A 23,788-nucleotide genomic window follows, 5' to 3' on the forward strand; every position below is an offset into this window, starting at 1 on the left:
CACGGGTTTCATCTGGGCTGAACATAATCTCTTACAATAAGAATTCCAAAGTTAAAACAATATTTTTTCTTTCTCATATGTGCAGACAGGCAAACATACACCTGGGACCCCCATGTTCACGTGACATCAAGAGGAAACGGAAACCTGTGGCCACAGCGTCTTTGTCCAGCCCAAGTGCCGGTAATTATATATGTAGTTATCCTTTATTGACCACCTACTGTGTGTCAGGCACTAAAGTATGTTTTATATACCTTTTCATCTCACCTTTATGAGAAGGTAGGTTGTTTTATTCCCATTTTATGTGGGAAAACTGAGAATATGAGAAATAATTTGCCTGAAGTCTCCCTGACCCTGAAGTCTGTGCTTTTAAACTCTGTCTGCAGCTTTCTTGAGTTAGAGTCCCTATACGCCACTATCAACAATCTTTAGTCATCTGTACTTTTGCTCTAGCACAGACAGGACACTAGGTGTGTGGTAATGAAAATCCTGGTAGGGTGGCAGTTTAGTCAGTAGCGAAGGAGCCACATGGGTTTACTTACTTTCATGTTTGGTATACGGTACAATACACTGTTACCAAACTGTTTTAATGTCAGTTATATCTCTGTTTTAATGTCTAGTAGAATGCTAATATTTTACCATTCATTAAATTTCTAATTAAGTTTCCAAGTTAAAACTTAAGGTTTTCTGGGCAAAACTAGTTCACAGAAACCAAAATAGTGGTTATTTTCAGTGGGTGGTAGTGACCAGAGGAGGGCATAAAAAACTCTTCTGGAATGTTGGAAATGTTTTATATCATGAACTGGTGGGGATTACATGAGTATATACACATGTAAAGATTCATTGAGCTGCACGTTTATGATTTATGCACCCTATATGTATGTTATCCTTAAATGAAAAAAGGTGGATAATTATGTGTTTATATCAGAAGAATATTGAAGATAATTAAATGTAATTAGTTATCATAGGATATAATACTTTGTGTATTTCAGTACATTTTAGGGTAAATTACTCTGGTTAAAAAGAGCAAATCTGCTTGTAGGGTCTATCAGAAATACCTATGATTTTTTTCTTGATGATGGTAAATTCATTCAGAGGGAATTAAGTATATCATACATTATTTTATTTTCTTCAGAAAATACTATATATTATATAGATCAGAGAACTGATACCCGAGTAAGGAATAGACCTCAGACAGATAGGAACTCTCTCTCTTTCTAACTTTACTTAGTAAGTTTCAGCATACTCTGAAATTGACCTTTTTGAGCCTCTGTTTGGAATGGCTGCTTGATAATGGTTCATACTGAACAGTCTTAATTCACGGGTCTGATGATTGTAGTAAGTTTTTTTTAGTGATTTTTTCACATGACCATGCTCTGAGCTGAACATTTTGTGTGAATTATTTCACTTAATCTTCACAACTTTATAAGGTAGGCACTGTTTTTATTCCCGATTTACATACGGGAAAATAGAGGCTTAGAGAGGTTAAATCACTTGCTGAGGGTACATGGTTGATAAATTGTAGGGCCAAGATCAGACCAATTTCCCTATGACTCTTGAGCTGCCTTTCTAAACACTGAAGGTGTTTGGTCTCGTATCCAGCAGGACTGGTTCCAAACCATGACCCCAGGTCAGAACCCAGATCCTCATCCAGTCTGTGGAATTGGAAGCAATGAAACAGTCTCCCCTCTTTATCTCTTTGTTCTTTTGTTCCCCCTTGATGTCTAGCTTCTAATTTTAGTTTTTATTTGTTTATAAGAGAAGAATTGTTGAGAAGAGTTTATAATCCTTATTCCACATTCAAATCAGGAAATGTACTGGGAGGTATTAAACAAGACTTGAGCATTAAACATTTCCCCTACTGAGCCCAGCTCCTCTCACTTGTTGGCTAAGGCCTGCTTCACTGAACATTCTTTTTTTCTATCCACAACCTGAGTGCCCCATGGAGGTGAAGGACATAGCCCGAGCCTGCGCCATCAGTCAGTAGAACAAATGGGCTTGCTCTGCCTAACATCGGGCCATCTCGGATTCCACCTCTTCTATAGAAATGAGTGATGAAGAGAGGTGCGTTCCGCTTTGCCGCTGTATTAATACACATCAGGGGCCAGCTCCTGGCACTAAATCACGCTCCTGCATACATCTGTTATCGGACTCTTCACCAGTGTGATGAACAAGACTGCAGATAGAGGCTTCCTTGTGTCATTCTTTATAGGATTTTCCTAAAAGAATAAATAGCTCAGATCTCCACCAACACTCTCCCCTGTCACTGTGATGAATTCAGCTTCTTTCTTAAACATGCAGCCACAAATCTTCCCTTTTCCCCTCCCCCCCTAGTGGAAAGTTTTGAGTTGAAATTGACTGGATTTAAAGATATTAATAAGGCTAGAAAGGTGAAGAGCAGAAAGGAATAACATGCCTTCCTGTCTTTTTTGTACTAATATTAACAAAGGCCAGGGAAAAGGACCTTTCATAGGATCGTTAGTTAGATCCATCTTGAAAATATAGCACCTGTTTTCTTCTTTTTATCTCCACTCCCCTTCCTTCTATGGTTTTATAACATGCAGGTGCCTAGTGTACAGATGCGTCCCTGGGTCCTAGTAAGTAACTGTGTTAACCTGCTTTTAAAGTCGATACACCAGAATAGGGAATGCCCAGCAATGTCTACCTCATGCTGAAGTGAACCAGCTGTTGTATATGTTCTTTTTTTTTTAATTTATTCATTTATTTTTTTATTTACTTTTGGCTGTGTTGGGTCGTCATTGCTGTGTTTGGGCTTTCCCTAGTTGTGGCGAGCGGAGGCTATTCTTCATTGTGGTGCACAGTCTTCTCATTGAGGTGGCTTCTCTTGTTGTGGAGCACGGGCTGTAGGCTTGCAGGCTTCAGTAGTTGTGGTACGTGCGCTCAGTAGTTGTGGCTTGCGGGCTCTAGAACACAGGCTCAGTAGTTGTGGCGCACGGGCTTAGCTGCTCCACGGCATGTGGGATCTTCCCAGACCAGGGATCGAACCTGTGTCCCCTGCATTGACAGGTGGATTCTTAACCACTGTGCCACCAGGGAAGTCCCTGTTGTATATGTTCTTAAAGAATATAACTAGAAAAGAAAGAAGGATTATTTTCTGAAAATTTTGAGAGACTAGGTAGTTACAAGAAACATAAGGAACTCAGATGAAAACAAGACTTCTTTTCCTTGAGATGATTTTCTTCATTAGAATGGCAAATCAGAACTTTGGGTGTGCAAATCCCATTCCTTCAAAAAGTAAACACATGGCTTTAGGTGAAGGAGAATTGGGATAATAAGCTGTTCTGTTAAGAGCCCTTTTTTTTTTGGTGGAATCTTAGTTCCCTGACCAGGGATTGAACCTGCGTCCCCTGCAGTGGAAGTGTGGAGTCCTAACCACTGGATCACCAGGGAATTCCTGACTATTTTGGCCATTCCAAGAGCCTTTTCTGACCTTCTTCACCCTGGGGTAGGATATGTGTCCTTGGAAGGGTACCCAACAATTAACCTGTTAATTACATAAGATTTCAAGTGCCAGGCCAGCGATGCTAGTGATGCCTTCGCAAGGGCAGGGATTTTTACCTGTCTTGCTCACTGCTGTACCCCCAGCATCTAAAAAATAATACTCCACACATAGAACACACGTAGAACAATCTCTAGATATTTGTTATATGAATAGAACAATCTCTGGATATTTGTTGTATGAATAAGAGAATAGAATCTTAAGGTTGAAACAGAGTTATTCTCAGTATTCTAATCCTGTGATTGGAGTCCGTAGCTCCATTTTAGGTTGGCCCTTGTCTCAGGAGTCATAGGACAGATTCTCATTGCTGTGCCTTTTGATTAAGTTTAAATGTTTTTTAAAGTTAAAAATGTTTTTTTAAAATAAATATTGAATGGCCACAAAAGAACGTTTATAGAAGATATATAAGGTATAAAGAAAAACAATACAGCAAGTATCCATGTACCCACCATCCACTTTTAAGAAAAAGAACATCGCCTTTCAGTTTTTCTTCCCAGGTAACCATTATCCTGAGATATATTTTTGGTTAATCATTTGTCATTCTTTGTTTTTTTAAAATAGTTTTGACAGAGATATGTATCTCTGAGCAGTATATTGTCTAGTTTTGCGTGTTTTGAAGCTTGTGTAAATGGAGTGTCATATTTTATAAGATACAAGTTTCACCCAGTTATGTTCTTGAGATTCATTCAGGTCTTACCCTACCAGAATCTATTCATGTTTTACTGCCGTATATACGGTATTCCATTGTATGAGTATGGTGAACATACCGCAATTAACCATGTTTGATGGACATTTCAGTCGTGTTCTTATGCTGTTTTACTGTGAAAAGTATTGCACCATTCTCCAGGAGAACATATACAAAATTTTTCTTAGTCATTTCACAGCTCTTAGGATGGCTATATAAAAAAAAAACAAACCCCAAAAACAAAAAACCAGGAAACAACACATGTTGTTTGAAGGATGCGGAGAAATTGGAAACCTTGTGTCTTGTTGGTGGGACTGTAAAATAGTGCTGCTGCTGTGGGAAAAGATATGGTGGCTCCTCAAAATTTTAAACATAAAACTACCACGTGATCCAGCACTTCTGCTTCTGTATGTATACCCAAAAGAATTGAAAGCAAGAGTTCAAGTAGATATTTGTACACCCATGTCCATAGCTGCATTATTCACAATAGCCAAAAAAAGTAGAAACAACCCAAATGTTCATCACTGGATGAATGGATAAATAAAGTGTAGTATATACATTCAATAGGTTATTATTCAGTCTGAAAGCCTTCATTATCAGAATGAAATTATGACACGTTACAACATGGATGAAGGCAACATGTTAAGTGAAATAAACCAGATACAAAAGGATGAATACTGTATGATTCCACTTATAAGACATACCTAAAACAATCAAATTCATAGGAACAGAAAGTAGAATGGTGGTTACGAGGGCTAGGGGTGGAAGAAAATGGGGAGTTATTATTTAATGGGTAGAGTTTCCATTTGGGATGATGAAAAAGTTCTGGACATGGATGGTAGTGATGGTTGTGGAACAGTGTGAATATACTAAATGCTACTGAATAGTACGCTTAGAAATTATTAGAATGGTACACTTTATATATATTTTACCATAATAAATATGTAGCAAAAAAAAAGTTGTTCTAGGACAGAGTTTTTTCACCATGGTTGATGACCATGTAGTAAGGGTAGGTATAGTTTTATGAAATTTATTTTCACTTAAATAGGAGTGAATGAGCACACGTGGTGTGAGAACTAGCGAGAGAGAGATTTGGGTGGTGATGTCAGATGTATTTCTTGCTGCTATGGTTGAGGTTTCAAAATGTTTGAAGGCCACTGCCCTCTAAAAAACTCTTGAATATGTGCCATAGTTAATAGCTTTCAAGGTTTTTTTTTTTTTTTTTCTGATAACTCACAGTAAGAAACTCATGTTTGAATGTTGGGTGTACCTGTAAATCTGAAATAAACCCTTGGGTGCAATCTGATATTTTCTGTTCTGTTTCATTAAGAAAAAAGAAAGTATTGGTCATGACCCACTGCATTGATTTTGTGACCTATAATTTGAAAATTATTTTTCTAGATTATAGTCCTGGGAATGGAATTATTGTGACAGGATAAAAATGAAACTTTTTAAGATTTTGCTCTATTTTAGTATATATTTGTTTTCAACAGAGTGGGTGTGATGGTGTTTGTACTGCTCTGCTCAGGGGGCATTTGGAAATGTGAGGACAGTGTTTGGTTGTCACAATGACTGGGGAATGCATTTGGCATTCAGGGATAGGGTCCCGAAGGGTAAGTGTCCTAAAATCAATAGGACAGCCCCGCAAAAGCGATGATTATCCTGTCCAGAATGTCTTAATGTGCTTGTTGAAAAAACGTGAGCCTGGTTGTGTGATTTTTCTACCATTTGCCTTATTGTTCAGTGTTTATTGGTAACACTGTCATATTGGAGGCATAGGATGTTAGAGAAAGAGTGAGGGCTTGCAGCAGTATATGAGTTTGAATCTTGCTACTTAGCCAGCCCTGCTGGGTCTCCGACATATTATCCACTTTCTCTATGCCTCAGTTTTCTGATCCATGGAAATGGAGGTGATGATACCTACTTCTGAGAGTTTGCATTAAGAAATAAGATTATAAGTATGCAGTGTTTACAAAGTACAGTGTGTGGTACGTAATCCTTAACGTTGTGAATTGGTACTACTGAATTTATTCATTTGTTCAGTTGAACCCATTTTCTGAGGTGGAAATATAGTACTTATCTTACTTAAATCTTGCGTTTATTTTTTGGTTAAGAAAAAGAGAGAGAAACCTTTTGTGGCCACTTGGTTTAATAGGACATAAAATATAAGGATTAAAAAAAGTTTTGTGTTGACATGCCTCTCATTCTAATTTGTCTCTCTTTGATTTTTTTCCACCTTACGTTTATTGTAACACCCTTACCAGTTCACATGGATGCAGTGGAGCCAACCACACCAGCATCACAGGCCCCCAGATCTCCAAACTCTGAGTGGTTGGTCAGGACCTCTGGTGCAGAGAAAGCCACTGACTCAACTGCAGCTACGTTTTTTAAAATGCCACAAGAAAAGAGCCCTGGATACAGCTAGACAGCAGTATTTCACCCACCAAGAGCCGACTGGATGTTATTGAAACAAATAATAGACTTCATATTATATTGTCTTGCATATCTTAATTGACATTCCCAGTCCTTTTGCCACCAGGATTGACTCCTCTTCAAACAAAGAAGTGGACTTTTTCTCTTAGAAAATCATGTTGTGGAAATCTTTTTTTTTCTTTTTTTTTAATTGTAAAGTATTGGGGCAACAGTTTTTTTTAAAAAGGTCATCCTGTGCTATATTTGTTACATTGCTATTGCTGTCCCAACAGTCACCTACAGCTCTGTTTACAGAGCTGTTGCTTTTTTGCAGGTATGTCTTTTTTCTTGAAAAATTAGTAACTGCTTTTGCGTATTTTTTGTGTAGAGCTTTTAATACCTTTTGAGGAAGTTCCAAATTTGCAGCCAGTTCCAAACAAAGTTAAACACAGATTTAAGACCAATGTGTGGAATTGTTTGCAGGAGGTAAGACTTGCCTTTGAGCCTGGTCTTGATTCAAGCAAAGTGCCAATAAGATAAATCCACCAAGTACTCAATTTGGAGCCTCGGAAGAGACACCAGCAGCATGGGCCTTGGAAACTGACTCCATTTTTCTAGATGGCTTGTTGGAATTGCCAGCAGCTGCATTGTACGTTGCCTCATCTCCAAAGTCTGTGTTCTACTGAAAGAGGACCTGTATATATACATACAGATTGGTGTAATGAAGAAGGTGCTTTAGGTGTTCAGCAAATTTAAAATAGTCAGTAGATCGTGTCTTAATACTTCATGTCACGGTGTAAGCCTTTATGTACTAAACGAGACTTTTATTGTTAGTATTATAGGTCAATAACCTGTAGCAGAAATTCATACTCTATTATAATAATGGCTTCTTGGGGCCATACTTTGGGGAGGAAAAATGTCTTTTTGACATGCCTTTATAGTGGCGTGTTTATGATGGCTCAGCTGCGTGTAGTTATATATACAGCCATGCCTGAAGTTGGATGCTCTTTTGTCAAAATGAGGAATAAGTGACTGCCTAGAGCTGCTGGAGAAAAGCCACCCTTTCTAAAAAAGTATTATAAAGAGTGTCTGTCATGCAGGGCCCTGGTTGGCAGAAAGGCTCTTTTTTCCTACAAATTGAGTGCTTTTACTCTGAAATACACAGAAGCTGTTCTCAAGTGCCCGCTGCTCTGGTGACATTCTAGAGGAACTCCCATGCTTGCACCTGGTGGGACGGAGCCTCCTTTCCTCAAAGTGCAGTTGTCGCTCTTTCTCACACAGAACGTCACAGTGGGCTGCTCTTGCGTATTCCTTTAACGATTGCTGTCCTCATCAGTGGTGGCTCCAGGATGTCCTTGTCAGCGGGGCGGGTGTGAATCTGGTGGGAAATGGGGACTTGAAGCTAAGTTTACATAGAGCTTTATGGAAGAGTGAGACATGGCAGTTGTCCACAATGAGGAATACGGTGGAGGGAGGGAGGGGTGGAGACCACAGAGTGAGGAGTAGTGCTAAAGCCAGCCCAGCGTTCCTGGGAGCCACCCAGGTTCTCGTGTAGTGGCAAGTGTCCTTCCCTTCCCTGTGGGCTGCACCCATACACGGTAGTATAGAAAACATAATGTCTGTTGAATATAAAGTGGTTCTACTCAGTTGTTTTAATGATGAAGGTAGCTTTTTGTTGTCATATGTGCATTCTTACCTAGTCCCAATAGTGTCCTGAGGCACACATTTCTAACATAATTTGTTGAATTTAAGGAAGAAATCCGTGAACATAATCATTTTATTTTCTTTGCACTGAGCTCCATGGCTCATGCAGAGATCAGTCCTGTGATCATGGCCTGTTGAGACCTGTGTAGTTCAGGTAGCATCTTTTTCTTCATGACGTGTAGGCTAATAATTCCTTCTACCTGTGATTAAAAACAATTTATATGTGTAACTTTATTTACATTTTAAACATCTATGATGTAAAGGTAGGTGATTGCTACCATTTTAGAGTCAAGAACAGTCACAGAGCTTAGTGACTTGCCTCAAATCACATAAATCAAGCCAAGACTAAAATCCCAGACTTTCAGCTTTCTTGGCCCTGGGTTATAATCTTTTGTTCTTCATTGATAGACCTGAGTCACTCTGAGATTCATATTTTTGAAACAGTATGCCAGATAAACAGAATATTTATCTTTCGTGGTCAAGCTTTCCTACGTATTTTGAATACTTTCAACAGAGAGCGACCCAAAATGCCATATCTACCTGAAATAAGTAGGAGAGAAAATTAATTGCCTAAGAGAATAGCTGTTAAGCACACAAATACTTTTCCAACACAGGGTTGTAAATTGTGCTCCTTACTTTAAGCTGCTGCATGAGCGTGCTTATAGAATTACTCACTGATTTATTCTCCTTGTTTTTCATATGAGTCCATTCCAGAGGAATAACCTTAGAATCAAGTGTATTTTGAATCTTAAATTTTAAATTTCCTTTTTATATGGCAAAATGTATAGTCATAAATTAAGAAAAATCTGTTACCTCTCAACGAAAGATATTTCAAAATCAGGTCTTGAAATCCGTTAAAAAAATGATAGCTTGACTTCCTTTGAGGGTTATCGTTGAGCTCACATTTGTTTGATCTGCTCAAAAGTAATAACTGAAGCTGGGTTCCATAATTCCTCCTTATTTCAGGATTCTGATCTATCCCAGCTTGCTGTACGGTCTGCCTATCTAAATCCTAATCTTGGATATTTTTCACAGTGGGCGAAAGTCAAGACATCTACTTGCATGAGCATCATTCATAAAGCATAGTTTTGCTTATGAGTTTAAGGGAAATTGGCATTATTTTTCAGATGCAGTATTTAAGAGGGAACAACTTCATTTGCATCAAAACTTGTGTTGCTTTTTGGTGAAAACTGTTCAGAAGAGGAAATTAATAGCTGTTTACATGGTGCCAAGTTTGGAGGAGGAGAGTATGATCTTTATTGAGTGATGTAATAAATAGGCCCATTTAGCCTTGAGTCTATTAGAAATCAAATGTAAGTGGAAATTTCAGATGACACTGTTTTGCTGGGCTATAGAAATAGGCTGCAAATAAGGCCATTTTGGCAACAAAATGACCAAAAGCTGAAATAAAGCTGCTTAATCTGTGATGCTTATGGCATCCTTGGCTAAATAAGCAAAGCTCAACATGTAGGACAGGTGATTAAACTATTTCTAAATCCCAAATAGATGAATCTGATTTATCTCTGCATTTTGGATCCAGAAATGCAATCTAGACCACAGCATAGCAAATTCTGATACTAAAAGTATAGGAGCAGAGTTATCACAGAAGTCACTTAGAGTTGAACAAGTCATAGAGTGTCACTCGAGGAAGGAGCTAGGCTGGCACATTGCTGATATGATGGGTTTTCCACTTTGGCTCCAGGCAAAGGCTCCTGGTGATGCATGGTTCATTTCAAGTCTTTGCTTTGTTTTGGCTTCACTATCGTGATTCTGAGCCACAAGCTTTGTGTTTCCTGGGGATCAGGCTATGTAAAAATCTTAGCATTGGAAGCTGTTTTCAGTGTTCTCTGTTTGGTGAATCTTGTCTGAACTGGGATGAGAACAGAATGACTTTCTCTAGCAGCTGTGGATACAGTCTAGTTGGGGGCATAGCTTATAAAGGCTGTATCATGGTTCATGGGATGGTGGGAGGGGTGGTAGAAGCAGCTTGCTTTTGCTGTCAGCTGCTTCTTTTGTTAATGTTTGAGCTGCCCATTTTACTTGTCAGTATTTCCCTACCTCCCACTCCAGTCGTGACAGTTAGTGGAGTTACTGATACTGACAGCAGTCAGGTTGGGTTTCTACCCCATTAGAAACTGGTACAGAAGGAAAAGGTGAGGAAATTGGTGGGTTCTGCTGTTAGCACTAAACTCGAGTGGCCCAGAGATGCTTTCACCTATATTAAGATCTTGAAAAAGATGAACATCAAATGCCTGGAAATAGCAACATCAAAAGGAAACAAGGAGATTGAGTGATCTTGCTGCACAGTGTGGATTATAAGGTTTTTAACAAGCCCAGCAAAACAAACTTAGGGCTAAAAGAAAAAATTTTCCTGCCACTGCATTGCACTTGGTAAAATTGCCAAACGTGGGGAGTAAAAAACAACTTTTCAAGCACAGTATTGAAGAAAGGGGCAGAGCCTGAAGATGTTCACCAAGGAAAGGAAACTTGGCCAGGTCCAGAGTGGGAAGGCAGGGGAAGCGAAGGAGAGGCCTAGAGCAGGGGTGTGCAGGCCGCGAGACCAATAGCATCCACACTTTCTCTCCCCCGCTGGATCTGCTGAAATGAATCAGAAGCTCTGAGGGTGAGGCCCAGCACTCTTATGAGCCCTCCAGAGGACTCTGGTGCACGATGATGTTTAAGAACTGCAGGCTTTGCCACCGTTAAAAAGAAATGTTTTAATGTACTGGTATCCCCCTAAGCTCTTAGGTGCTCTTATACTTTCCCCCATAAGTACAGAGATGTTTTGTCTATGATTCTTTGCAGAAACTGTTGAATGTCTTTATTTCCCATACTTTTCCCCTCAAGTTCCTGAAAGATCTCCTGGAAATATTGAGAAAGGACGATGAGAAAAATGCCACCGAGGCCATTTTTAGATGGATTGTTGGAAACAATCTTTTAAAAGTGGATTAAAATGTAACAATGGATTTTTAGTCTGTGAGTGATCATTATTTTTCACAACGGACAGTTAAACATTTGTGTAAGGTACTGCCATCCATGATTTCATGATACCTGTTCATTACATCTTAGTTTCATGGGAAAATGTCATGTCTTTTCCAGCATCGTAATGAAGCGCTTAAAGTGCGGCTTACAAAAATGAAAAAAATAATTGAAAGAAAAAACCACCCTGAGTACATAGCTATTGTGTAATAAATACCTGTTGAGTTATTGGTAATCTTTTACTGGGAATTAATCTCAGTACTTCAGAGCGTGTAAAAATCAATTTTCAGTGATCCCACTTAATCACACCCTGTTGTCTTTGTTTTACATTTCAGCTAGTGATTCTGCAGAGGTTGGGAACTAGTAATAACAGTGTGTTGTATTTTTTTGTTGTCTGACTTTTTTGCTGTCTGATTCAGTGTTGCAGAAGACAGTACCCTTTGAAATGAAATCATGACATTTTTTCTTTAGATTTTATTTGTGTGAATTGGCCTGGGCCCTACTTTATTACTAAAAGGCTACGAACCAACGTTCTCTTTCTGGGAACATGTGTGGCTACAGAGGAGTTATCTAGTATCATTTCCTCAGATGCTCATGTTTCGTCCCTGGATCTTTATAAAGGTGACTGAGTGGTGGCACGGAGAAGTCAGTGCCATTGAAAGAAAAGTCTACTGTTGCAGTTCCCCTAGAAACAAGAGGCATGGCTTGTCGCGCAGGCCCACAGGATGAACACCAAGTTTGGGTCAGGAGGCAGAAGATGGGAGCAAACAATAAGTTTAGGCCAGAGCTTTGACTGGGGTTTTCTCGGGAAAGGCAAAGCAGGGCAGGGAGAACAGTTTAGGGATGGCTAGTGAATGATCCCGGGGGCCTTAGGGCTATAGTGGTGGGCTCCAGGTGCCTGGTGCCTGGCCCTGGGATGGTGCATTCTGGGGTGTGCAGGCCAGATAGAGGAGGTGTGGTCTCCATCAGACCTGGTTAGTTTGCACATCAAAAGCAGGCTGTGGGCTGAGTCTCTTGGCCAGCCCTGGGAGGGGCAGTCTCTCATCCAGAAAGGTTTTATAAGATGTCAAAACATCATAACAGAAAATAGGAATTCCCTGGCGTTCCAGTGGTCAGGACCCCGAGCTTTCACTGCCAAGAGTGCAGATTCAGTTCCTGGTAGTGGAACTGAGATCCCACAAGCCACGTGGTGTGGCCAAAAAAAAAAAGAAAAAGAAAACAAAAAAAGTGATTAATACACATGTATAGACTGTTTAGCTCTCCTTTCAATTTTTGTAATCTTTTAAAACATCACATAATTTTTCTTTTCCATCTTGAAAACCAGTTAAAAGTACGTCTAGCCAGAAATGTTAGTGTTCTAGATGTTGTGAAGGTGTGGGAATACAAAAAATTTTAAGATGTAAATTATGAAAATAATGTTTTCTTTCCCTGGAAGTGAGTTCTGACTCTTGCAGATCCCTCATTCAAATGTTTAATTGGAAAAGGAAAGAAAATATCAGAGAACTTACAGACGGCCTTGGTGACTTTGGCTTAAATCAACCCGTTTCACTATGTGTAGATTCTACACCTTGCTCCTCCCAGTGGGCCATGTATTTCTCCACGAAACATCTGCCACCCCAAAATCACGGTGACAATTTGAATTGCTCTAAATATTTATCTCACTCAACCTCCCACCTGTTGTCAACAGCTATTGCAAACTGGCCATTTTAAACCCTTTCAGTCCCCACCTTCTCTCAACCCCAGCAGCTAATCTCACCCCTCCCCTAATATATAATAGAGCATTAAATGGAGAAATTCCACTTACACACCTTCACATACACCCTTCCTCACCTCTTCTTTGTCTTGGAAATGCCTGTCCTGCCCCTAATGAATCCCTTCTCTTACACTCAAGTTCCTCTCCCTTGATCAGGTTCCTTGCTCAATACAGCTTCTCACTCCTGACACGTACGGCTTTGCATTTAAACACGTTCAAAGACTCCCTCTTCAAACAAAAATACCTTTTCTCAACCCTTTGAACCCGTTGACTAGCACTAAAGTACTGCCCTTTCCTGTACTTTCCGTCTGTTAATTCTCAATTCACTGAAGCAGTAGTTTTTTAACCCTGGCTACACACTGGGATCATCTGGGGAGATTTAAAAAAACCCTAATTCCCTCAACTGAACCACAGGCCAATTACACCAGAATGGGGTAGTGGGACAGTCTTTTTGAAGCAAGGACGTGCAGCCCACGTGCGGCTGGGGCTGACAGCCAACATGCTAAAACCTGGCCGCTACCCTCGCCACCATTAACACTGTTCTTGCTCGGTTCACCAGTGACTTCTAGTTGCCAAATTTAGTCTTTAGGTTGATCTTTACATCTTGATACTATATAACTGCTTCTTTTCTGGAATTCAGCCTTTTCTGACCCTGCTCTCCCGATCTTTCTCCAAAGAATTGCTTTCTCAGCCTCCACAGGAGGGCAGAGTGGTCGGTAGGTCAGTGCAACGCAGACTGAATGTCTGCCTCTGCCCCCACCTCCATTACTTCATTAATACCCATGTGCTAATGCTTTCCTTTGCCACGACACCTTAATGCGCTGGTTTAAAGCACACATTGGAGTGAAGCACTTCCATTTGTTGATAATTTTCATAAACTAGGAAAGCCAGCTCAAGGTGTCTGTTTCTTTCCTCACTTCTCTTTGTTCCTCCTTCAAGCCCACTGAAATAGGAAGATTTGCTAACCACACGTCAGATTCTACAATGGATCACCCCTATTTACTAGTGGCAGGAGTGCTGTTCGTGAAAAATCAGGCTGAACTGTGGTCCGTTTTCTGCTTTCTCCTTTCCAGAGTCTGGGACTGGTAAGGAGGCCTGGGCCCACTTCTGCATATAAGGAGGCTACCCCCCGTCTAGTGCGTGCTTCAGTTTACTTGCTGCTGTTGGTAAGATTTTAGTTTGGGTTTAGGGGATGAGGCAGACCCAGTTCCTCACCACTTTTTGACCTTGGGTGCCATGTTGGAACTTGCTTTATCAGAAAACTTTTTGTTGGAGTCTCAGGTAGTATCCCCACTGCATGGTGCCTTTGGAACTCTGCGTAGGGGTTCCACCCTCACCAGAAGGGACTGTGTGTTCTGGCTTCTTTATATCACTAGCTTCTGATTTAAAATCTGGGATAGGTGGATCTGATTAGTAGTCAGGTGCCTGTGTCCTAACTGCAGGAACTGAGAATGAGGTTATCTGGAATGTTAGCTTCCATTAGGGATGGATAAATGCCTCAAGCACAGATGCTAGACAGCTGATAGGAATGACAAAGGTCCACTAGAGCCATTGCCTGTTTCAACAGGTATTTACTGAGCACTCACTAAGCAGACTTCCTCAGGGACCTCTTGGGGAAGAGGGTGGCTGCCCCAAAGCAGAATATTCTTGGGTTCCTTAGATATGCTCTGCTTCAAATCAGTAGAACACTATTCAGAGCCCATCCTCCTCCTCCTCCTAATAATGGTGACTATTTACTGAGTATTATATGCTATTTGTTAACAGCATCTCACTCAATCCTCAACAACTCTAAGGTAGGTACTTTTATCTCTGTTTTAAAGCAGTGAAATACACTTACAGTGATAAATGAACTTACTCAAAGTCACATAGCTAATAAGTGTCAGCCAGGATTCAAATTTAAATGTTTGATGCTAGAGATTCTGTTCCCAACCAATACCCTATGTTGCCCTTTTTTACAATATTAATGAACTGTTGGTGGGCAGGTATATCTGAAATAAACTTCATGCCACTGGGCCCAGGGCTGGGTGTCTGGTGAGACTCTTCTGCTTCATTTATCTGTTGCTTCTGGTGGGCTGTTTCTCTATGCGAGCAACTGTGAATGGGCTGGTCTCTTTGTGCCTGTATCCCTGAAAGAAGACAGCCAACTTCTGTAGTATCTTTTATAATGGCCTACTTTTGTTCTTGAAAGTGACTAGAGCAAAAGTGAATAAAATGTAACAAACAAACGGTAATAAAAAGGTATTGTCCTTTGTGTGCCAAAGCAAAACTGATCCCTAAACCGGAAGAACGTGACTTTGAGTTGTTAAGAGTAGAGATGGACTGTAACATCTTGCTAAACATCTTATAGAACTGCTAGTCAAATACTGTCTTAAAAGTCTTGGCCTTCATAAATATCCCTTCAGTCAGTAGATGTGTATAGAACACATTTTATGCCAACCATTCTGCTAGGAGCTGCATATACAAAGAGGAAAGGCATTGCTGCTGTCATGAAGTTCATGGTCTTCTGAGGAAGAGACAAGGAAAGCAAATATTACAATGTGGAGTGATTTTGAGATAATATCAGAGTATCTTGGCAGCAAGGAGGAAGTCACTCAACTCAAAATGGACAGAAGGAGGATTCAGAAAAATACTGCACCAAATCTTGAAGGGTAAATAGGAGTTAAGAGAGGATGTGGCCATACAAAGATAAAGAGCATGGCCTGTTCAGTACACTGTAAGTATTTTGGCACGGCTGACACATAAAGCATATAGAGGAGCAGGGAGAGGTAGGCAGGGGACAGAAAGTAAAGGGCTCTGAGTACACTGGCTGGCTTGTTGATTTGGGGAGCTGTGATAGTAGTCTTCTCTGTGCAGTCACAGAATCTCTACTTGCAACTGGCCCATTGTGTGAACAAAGCACTGGAACTGAGAGGTAAACTGGTTTGTATCTCCTTGATCACTTTCTCTGGGAAATATAATCAGGTCCACCTAATTGTAGGAGCTACTGACATAGTTAGGAGTACATTAAACTGAATCAGAAATATCAGTTTATACCATGGCTGACCAATTCCCTGACTTGTTCTATTGTGATACCAGTCTGAAGTTATTCCCCTTGAATCATCTTATCTTGGTAGAATTTAATGTACAGTGTGATGATCTTAGTTCCTAGAACTGTTCTTCAGTAACAGAGTTGTTGCTGTCAACCACCTGTTATGCATTTGGGGCTTTGTTTCTCAGTAGTGACAGTAAATTTGTGTTGACCCTTTCACACCTTTTAGATCAGAGGCCTTTGCAATCTTTGCAATTTCAAGGCTGCATAAAATGTCTATAGGATGAAATTAACGCAGCTGGTCGACACCAAGTGCTGATCCCATAATTTTCGTCTTATTGATACCATGCTATAAGTAAATAAAGTGAGCTAAACCCTTTGAAACTGTGTAAAACAAAGCCAACTAAGTGTTTTTGGTCAACAGTGGTGACCAATGGCCCTTTTTCTAGTGCACCACATTATGACTCAGAGCCTCTCTACATTCTCTGGGGCCCTTGATTCAAAACCTTAAAAAATACATATTTTATTCTTAAATAATTTTGGACTTACAGGAAAGTTGCTAGAATAGGACAAAGAGTTGCCACATGCCCTTCTCCCAGTTTCTAATGTTAACATGATACAAGTATTGAAACCGGGAAATGAACATTGAGACAATTCTATTAACCAAACTACATACCTTATTTGAATTTCACCAGTTTTCCCAGTGATGTCCTGGTTAGGTATTCAATCCAGGATCCGTATGCATTTGTCTCTTTCTGGGCTTTCTATTCTATTCCATTGATCTGTTTGTCTACTTGTGCACAGTACCACACTGTTTCAATTATGAAAACCTTACAGTATGTTTTAATGTCTGGGAGAGCTAGTCACTTCTCATAATTTTTGTTTTTCAGTGTTTTCGTGGCTATTCTTACATGCTTGTTTTTCTATGTAAACTTTAGTATCAACCTGTGTAACTCCATTAAAAAAAAGTGTGTTGATATTTTTGAGATCGTATTACATTTATTAACTAACTTAGAGAAAACTGACATCTTTACAATGTTGAGTCAGCCTATCCAAGAACAGGGGATGTATTTCTACTGTTCAAGTCTTTTCTTGTGCCTTTTAAAGACTTTAAAAATTTTCCTTGTGTAGGTTTAGTGTGTTTCTTGTTAATTTTATCCCTAAGTATTTAATCTTTGTTGCTAGTAAATGGGGTTTTCTCTGCTATTATATTTTCTACTTGTTTATTGTTTTTATATGCGAAGGCTGTTGATTTTTATATACTAATTTTTATTTTTTATCCTGCTAACTTACTGAACACTTTTACTTTTGGGGTTAGTTTTATCATTGATCAGTGAGGGTCAAAAAAACATCTTTCTAAATGCACAGAGCAGTGGCAAGAAATGAAAGAATCTATAGAGGTCAGAAGGGACGTGAAAGCTTGAAACTTGGGAGGCAAGTAAGATGAAAGCCATCCTTCACCCTGAAGGTATCTGCTGAGACCTGGTCTCCTGAGTCTCTGTCACAATGACTTTGATGAGTGCAAGAGGTACAGCAGGGTCTGCTCAAGGCAGGGAGAGCTGAGATCTCCCACAGAGCAATGCCCCTCAAAGTGCTACACTTTCAGTGTAAGGGTAAATACTAAATAAACCTACCAAGCAGAAACAACAGCAAGGGAACATGCTTTTCTTGACCTTGGCCCTGGATGGAGGAAAAGCTTTTAACCTAAAAATGTTTAACAAGTTGCCGCTTATAGAGGTTTATGCCTCAAATTTATACTACTTGCGTGGTCCAAAATACTGCAAATGGGAATTTAATTTACAGTGGACCCAGGTCAGTGGTAACCAGATAACTGGCAGAAGCAAACACACATTCTCTCTGGAGGAATGAAACTTCAATCTAGGTATCAAAGAACTCCCACAGATAAAGTTACAAAGAATATGGGTAGCTCACAGTTAAAAACCACAAACCTATGAAGGAAATAAGATACCATGAGTGCAAGTCATCAGAAACAAACTATAGAAAAATCAAACTCATAAACAATTTAGATATTGTACTTATTAGCACAGAATGTAAACATGTTATACAAGTTTTAAATATATTTCAAGAAGTCAAAGAGAGGCTTCAAAACACCAGGCCATTGAAAAGGGTTGATGAGAGTTAACATGTCCTACCGCCCTTTAGTTATTCAAGAGGAGAGTAAAGAGTCTTTAACTTGAGATTTAGGTAAGTAGATATGATAAAATATTTGGAGTAACTGTTAAAGAAATAAATATAAAGAATATAGCATTTAAAGTAATAATGAATAAAAAGAATGATAAGAAACTAGAAAGTTAAGAAGAATAAAAAGTATACAATAAGGTGGTAAAAAGATTCAAATATAGTAGTCAATGTATCAGTAAGGTGTAAGTGAATTACTCCAGTTGAAAGATAAAGCCTATAATACTGGATTTTTAAAATCCAGCTATATGCTATTTACAAGAGACATGTCTAAAACTTTAAAGAAAGATTGAAAAGGAAAAGGATGGAAAAAATATGAGGCAGCTATCAGAGAAAGTAAGGATAATCTCTGCAAAATAATAAACATTGGTTCAATGACTGATAAATGGTTCGGTTTGTCAGGGGGATATACTAATTCTCAACTGAGCTTAATAATATAGCCTCAATATACATAAGCAGAACTAGGTTTAAAGTATCCTCTTTCAGTAATTGATAGGACAAGTGGACAGAAATGGTTATGAATAGAGAATATTTAAATAGCAAATAAGCCTAGGGTAATGGACATGAATGGAACCACACCCAAGAATATGAAGAGTTACACATTATTTTCAACCACAGATTGAACATTTACAAAAATTGCCTCTTAGGCCATAAAGCAAACCTTAGTAAATTCCAAAGGTTAGTGTCACATAGATCACACTCTAATCACAATTAAAGTAAATTTAAAAGACATTAACCAAAAGATGGAGGGGTGGGGAGGATTTTCTAATGCATTTGGAAATTTAATGACATCTAAACCAATGAATTAATGAAAAAATCCTGATGGATATTAGAAAATACTTATAACTGAATTATATAAAGATCCTATGTATTAACACTCTTGGGATCAGCTAAAGGGATAATTAGAGGAAATTTTATTGTCTGAAATGTTTTGAGTTAGAGAAGAAGAGAGGACTGAAAATTTATGGGGTAAGCATTCTACTTTTACACTTACTAAGAACAATATTATTCTTTTAGAGAAGAATAACTCAGAGAAGGCAAAAGTAATAAAAAGTTGTGAGATCAGAATTTAGTGCTATAGAAAATGAACATATAATTGAGAGATCAATAAATCCAGAAATTAAGACAAATAAAATAGGCAAATCTCTAACATCATTAATTAAAAAAAATAGGGAAGGCACAAAAATATTTGGAATCAAAGGGGTATATAATTATAGATTTGGAAATTTAAAAGTTAATAAGGTAGGGACTTTCCTGGTGGTGCACTGGTTAAGACTCCACGCTCCCAATGCAGGGCACCCAGGTTCGATCCCTGGTCAGGGAACTGGATCCCACATGCATGCCGCAACTAAGAGTTTGCATGCCACAACTAAGGAGCCGGTGAGCCACAATAAGACCTGGCACAATCAAATAAATAATAAATTTTTGGAAAAGTTAATAAGGTAGTACTATGAACAACTTCAGCTAATAAATTTGAAAGCTTAGACAAAATGGACAGATGTCTAGAAAGATGTAATTTACCAAAACTGAATCGGGAGAAATAGAAAACTTGATTAGTCCTGTAACATTAGACAAATCTAGTCAATACTTTAAAATCTGAGACTATGTGCTATTTGTAGAAAGATTTTATGTGATCCACTGAAAATGCTGGAAATGTTTAGCTCTTTCTGGAGCTATGTATGTAATTATAAAGTTCATTGGGAGGAACAAGTGAGCAAGACTAGCTCAAGAGAACTGTAAAAAAAGAGCACTTGCGAAAGGGAGGGTATTAAAACACAAAGCCTCAAAGACTGAGAGTATGGTGTAGGCACATGACTAGACCAGCAGAACACAATAGAAAATTCAGAAATAGACCCAATTGCATATGAAAATTCAAGGTACAGTAAAGGTGGTGACTTCAAAAACAGACATAAATCAGTGGGACAGAATAGAGAACCCAGAAATAAACCCACATACCTATGGTCATTTACGACAAAGGAGGCAAGGATATACAATGGAGAAAAGACAGTCTTTTCTATAACCGGTGATGGGAAAACTGGGCAGCCACATTGAAAACAATGAGATTAGAACATTTTCTCACACCACATACAAAAATGAGCTCAAAATGGATTAAAGACTAAAATGTAAGACCTGAAACCATGAAACTCCTAGAAAAGAACATGAACAGAACACTCTGACATAAATCATACCAATATTTTTTTTGGATGTGTCTCCTAAGGCAAAAGAAATAAAAGCAAAAATAAACAGATGGGACCTGCTTAAACTTAAGAGCTTTTGCACAGCAAAGGAAACCATCAGGAAAATGAAAAGACAGCCTATTGATTGAGAGAAAATATTTGCAAATGATATGACCAATAAAGGGTTAATATCCAAAATATATAAAACAGCTCATAAAACTCAACATCAAAACACAAACAACCGATTTAAAAAAATGGGCCGAAGACATTTTCCAAGGAAGGCATATAGTTGGCCAACAGGAAAAGATGCTCAACATTGTTAATCATCAGAGAAATGCAAATTAAAATCACAATGAGATATCACCACACACCTGACAGAATGGTTATCATCAAAAATAACACAACAAATGTTGGAGAAGCATGTGGAGAAAAGGGAAGCCTCGTACATTGTTGGTGGGAATGTAAATAGGTGCAGCCACTGTGGAAAACAGTATGGAGGTTTCTCAAAAAACTAAAAATAGAATTAGCATGTGACACAGCAATTCCACTCCCAGGTTTATATCCAAAAAAACCAAAAACACGAATTCAAAAAGATACATGCACCCCAAAGTTCATATCAGCATTCTTTACAATTGCCAAGATACAGAAGGAGCCTAAGTGACCATCAACAGATGAGTGGATAAAGAAGATGTGGTATATACACACAATGAGATACTAGTCAGCCATAAAAAAGAATAACATTTTGCCATTTGCAACAATGTGGATAGATTTGGAGGGGATTATGCTAAGTGAAATTAGTCAGAGAAAGACAAGGGAAATACTGTATGATATCACTTATATGTGGAACTAAAAAATACAACAACTAGTGAATATAACAAAAAAGAAACAGGCTCACAGATATATAGAACAAACTAGTGCTTACCAGTGGGGAGATAGAAAGGGGCAGGGGCAAATTAGGGGTAGAAGAGTGAGAGATACAAACCACTGTGTATAAAATAAATAAGCTGCAAGGATATATTGTACAACACAGGGAATATAGTCTATATTTTATAATAACTGTAAATGGAATATAACCTTTAGAAATTGTGAATCACTGTATTGTACACTTGAAACATATAATATTATACATCAACTATACCTCAGTTAAAACTATACCTCAATTGGGACTGACATATATACACTATTGACACTATGTATAAAATAGATAACTAATGAGAACCTACTATATAGCACAGGGAACTTGATGCTCTGTGGTGACCGAAATGGGAAGGAATCCAAAAAAGAGGGGATATATGGATACATAGAGCTGATTCACTTTGCTATACAGTAGAAACTAACACAATATTGTAAAGCAAATATATGTCAATAAAAATTTTTAAAAATTAAAAAAATAAAAAAAGATTAAGATATAAAAGTGAATTGAAAGTTGAAAAAAAAACCAGTATGGAGTTTCCTCAAAAAACTAAAAATAGAACTACCACATGATTCAGCAATTCCACTCCCAGGTATATATCCAAAACAAACAAACAAACACTTATTTGAAAATATATATACAATGTTCATAGCAGCATTATTTACAATAGCCAAGATATGGAAGCAACCCAAGTGCCCATCAACAGATGAATGGCTATAGAAGATGTGGTATATATCTATATCTATAGCTCTCTATATATACACAGTAGAGTATTACTTGGGCATAAAAAAAGAATGAAACTCTGCCATTTGCAACAATGTGGATGGACCTAGAGAGTATTATGCTTAGTTAAATAAGTCAGAGAGACACAAATACTGTATGTTATCATTTATATGTGGAATCTAAAGAAATGAATGTAGATAACAAAGAAAACAGATTCACAGATATAGAAAACAAACTAGTGGATACCAGTGGGGAGAGGGAAGGGGAAAGTGGCACAATAGGGGTAGGGGACTCAGAGATACAGATTACTATGCATAAAATAGATAAGCAACAAGGACATATAGTACAGCACAGGGAAGTATAGCCATTATTTTGTAATAACTTTAAATGCAGTATAATCTATAAAAATATTGAATCACTGTGTTGTACACCTGAAATATAAGGTTGTAAATCAACTATACTTCAATAAAGAATAAAATAAAAGGTGGTTTCTTAAGTCAGTGGGGGGAAAAGATGGACTAGAAAAATGAATGGTATTGAAATAACTGGATAGCCATATGGAAAATGAAAATTGATCTTTTCCTCACACTATGTGCCAGGATAATTTTCAATTTGATCAGAGATTTAATTGTACAATATTAAACCATGCAATTACTAGAAAAAAATAAGATGAATTCCTCAGTAGACTGGCTGGTCCAAATCTGTGAGTCTATTTTTGGGCTGCTGAGCGCTTAAGTTTTTTTTCACTTTTGAAGGGTTTAATAAACAAGGAGGAGGAGGAAACAGACATGGACATATCTGGTTATAAACCCTAAAATATTCACTAAAATATTTTCGATAGTTTTTTAAAGGTTGTCAACCCCTGCTTTGAAACCTGGGAATGAGGAAACTTTCCTAACAATATTGGGTAGTTATTACATAATAACACCACATGTCTTTCTGTCTCCTTGGATCAGTAGGAAAATATTCTCCACCCATTTGGTGGAAGGGATTGTAAATTCCCGTGGTAAAGCATGGGGATACAGAGAAGGGTAAAGAATTGGGGCCAATAATGTAATCCTGCAGACTGTGTGACTTAAAAATCCAGATACAACAGAGAGCTATTTGGCTATGCTAAGAAACCACACCAAACAAACAAAAAACATCCCTTTTGCATCTCAAATATACCAAAGTGAAGTAAAATATAAGTGATAACTGGGGAAAAATTTTCAATTTATTTCACCCTTTAAAGGCTAATATCTCTAATTGATAAAGAGCTTCTAAAAATAGAGGAGGTCTTAAAGAAAAATAGGGAAATGGTAATGAACAGTTCAGAGGAAAAAATGCAAACACCCTTTAAGTGTATGAAAAGATGCTCAACTCTCCATAGTTGTTTGATTTTTATAACAACCTAGTGAGGTGGATATTCGTATCATCCCTATTTTACAGACAAGAGAACTGAGTCAAAAAGAGATACAGTGTCCTAACTGAACTCACCTAATAAGTAGTGGTGCTAGGATTTGAACTTGGTCAGGCTGGCTCTAGCTAAGAGACTAAATGAGGCTTATTTTAGGAACACAAGGATCATTTAATATTAAGAGTAGCTGGGTGTTCCCTTAATATGATAAAATATGTTTATCTCAATCCAAAGCCAGAATCTTGCTTTACTGAGAATTAGAGAAGGAATTTCATTAAAGTCAGAAACAAGACAAAGATATC

General features: G+C 38.3%; 1 protein-coding gene across 8 annotated transcripts in view; it reads left to right on the forward strand.

The window, feature by feature from the left end:
* GPATCH2L (G-patch domain containing 2 like) overlaps window positions 1-7,063 on the forward strand; it is a 50,717-nt gene extending 43,654 nt beyond the window's left edge. For 4 of the 8 annotated variants that reach the window (XM_057730906.1, XM_057730910.1, XM_057730908.1 and 1 more), the window contains exons 9-10: window positions 86-180; window positions 6,467-7,063. In XM_057730906.1, coding sequence (XP_057586889.1) covers window positions 86-180; window positions 6,467-6,627 — 256 coding nt within the window. In that variant the 3' untranslated portion in view covers window positions 6,628-7,063. Of the gene's footprint in view, window positions 1-85; window positions 181-6,466 lie in introns of those variants that run through there. The other 4 variants (XM_057730911.1, XM_057730913.1, XM_057730912.1 and 1 more) reach the window with 2 other exon arrangements.
* Window positions 7,064-23,788: the final 16,725 nt, after the last annotated feature.

Source organism: Hippopotamus amphibius, chromosome 4 (genome assembly GCF_030028045.1).
Source record: "Hippopotamus amphibius kiboko isolate mHipAmp2 chromosome 4, mHipAmp2.hap2, whole genome shotgun sequence".
NCBI classification, from domain to species: Eukaryota; Metazoa; Chordata; class Mammalia; order Artiodactyla; family Hippopotamidae; genus Hippopotamus; species Hippopotamus amphibius.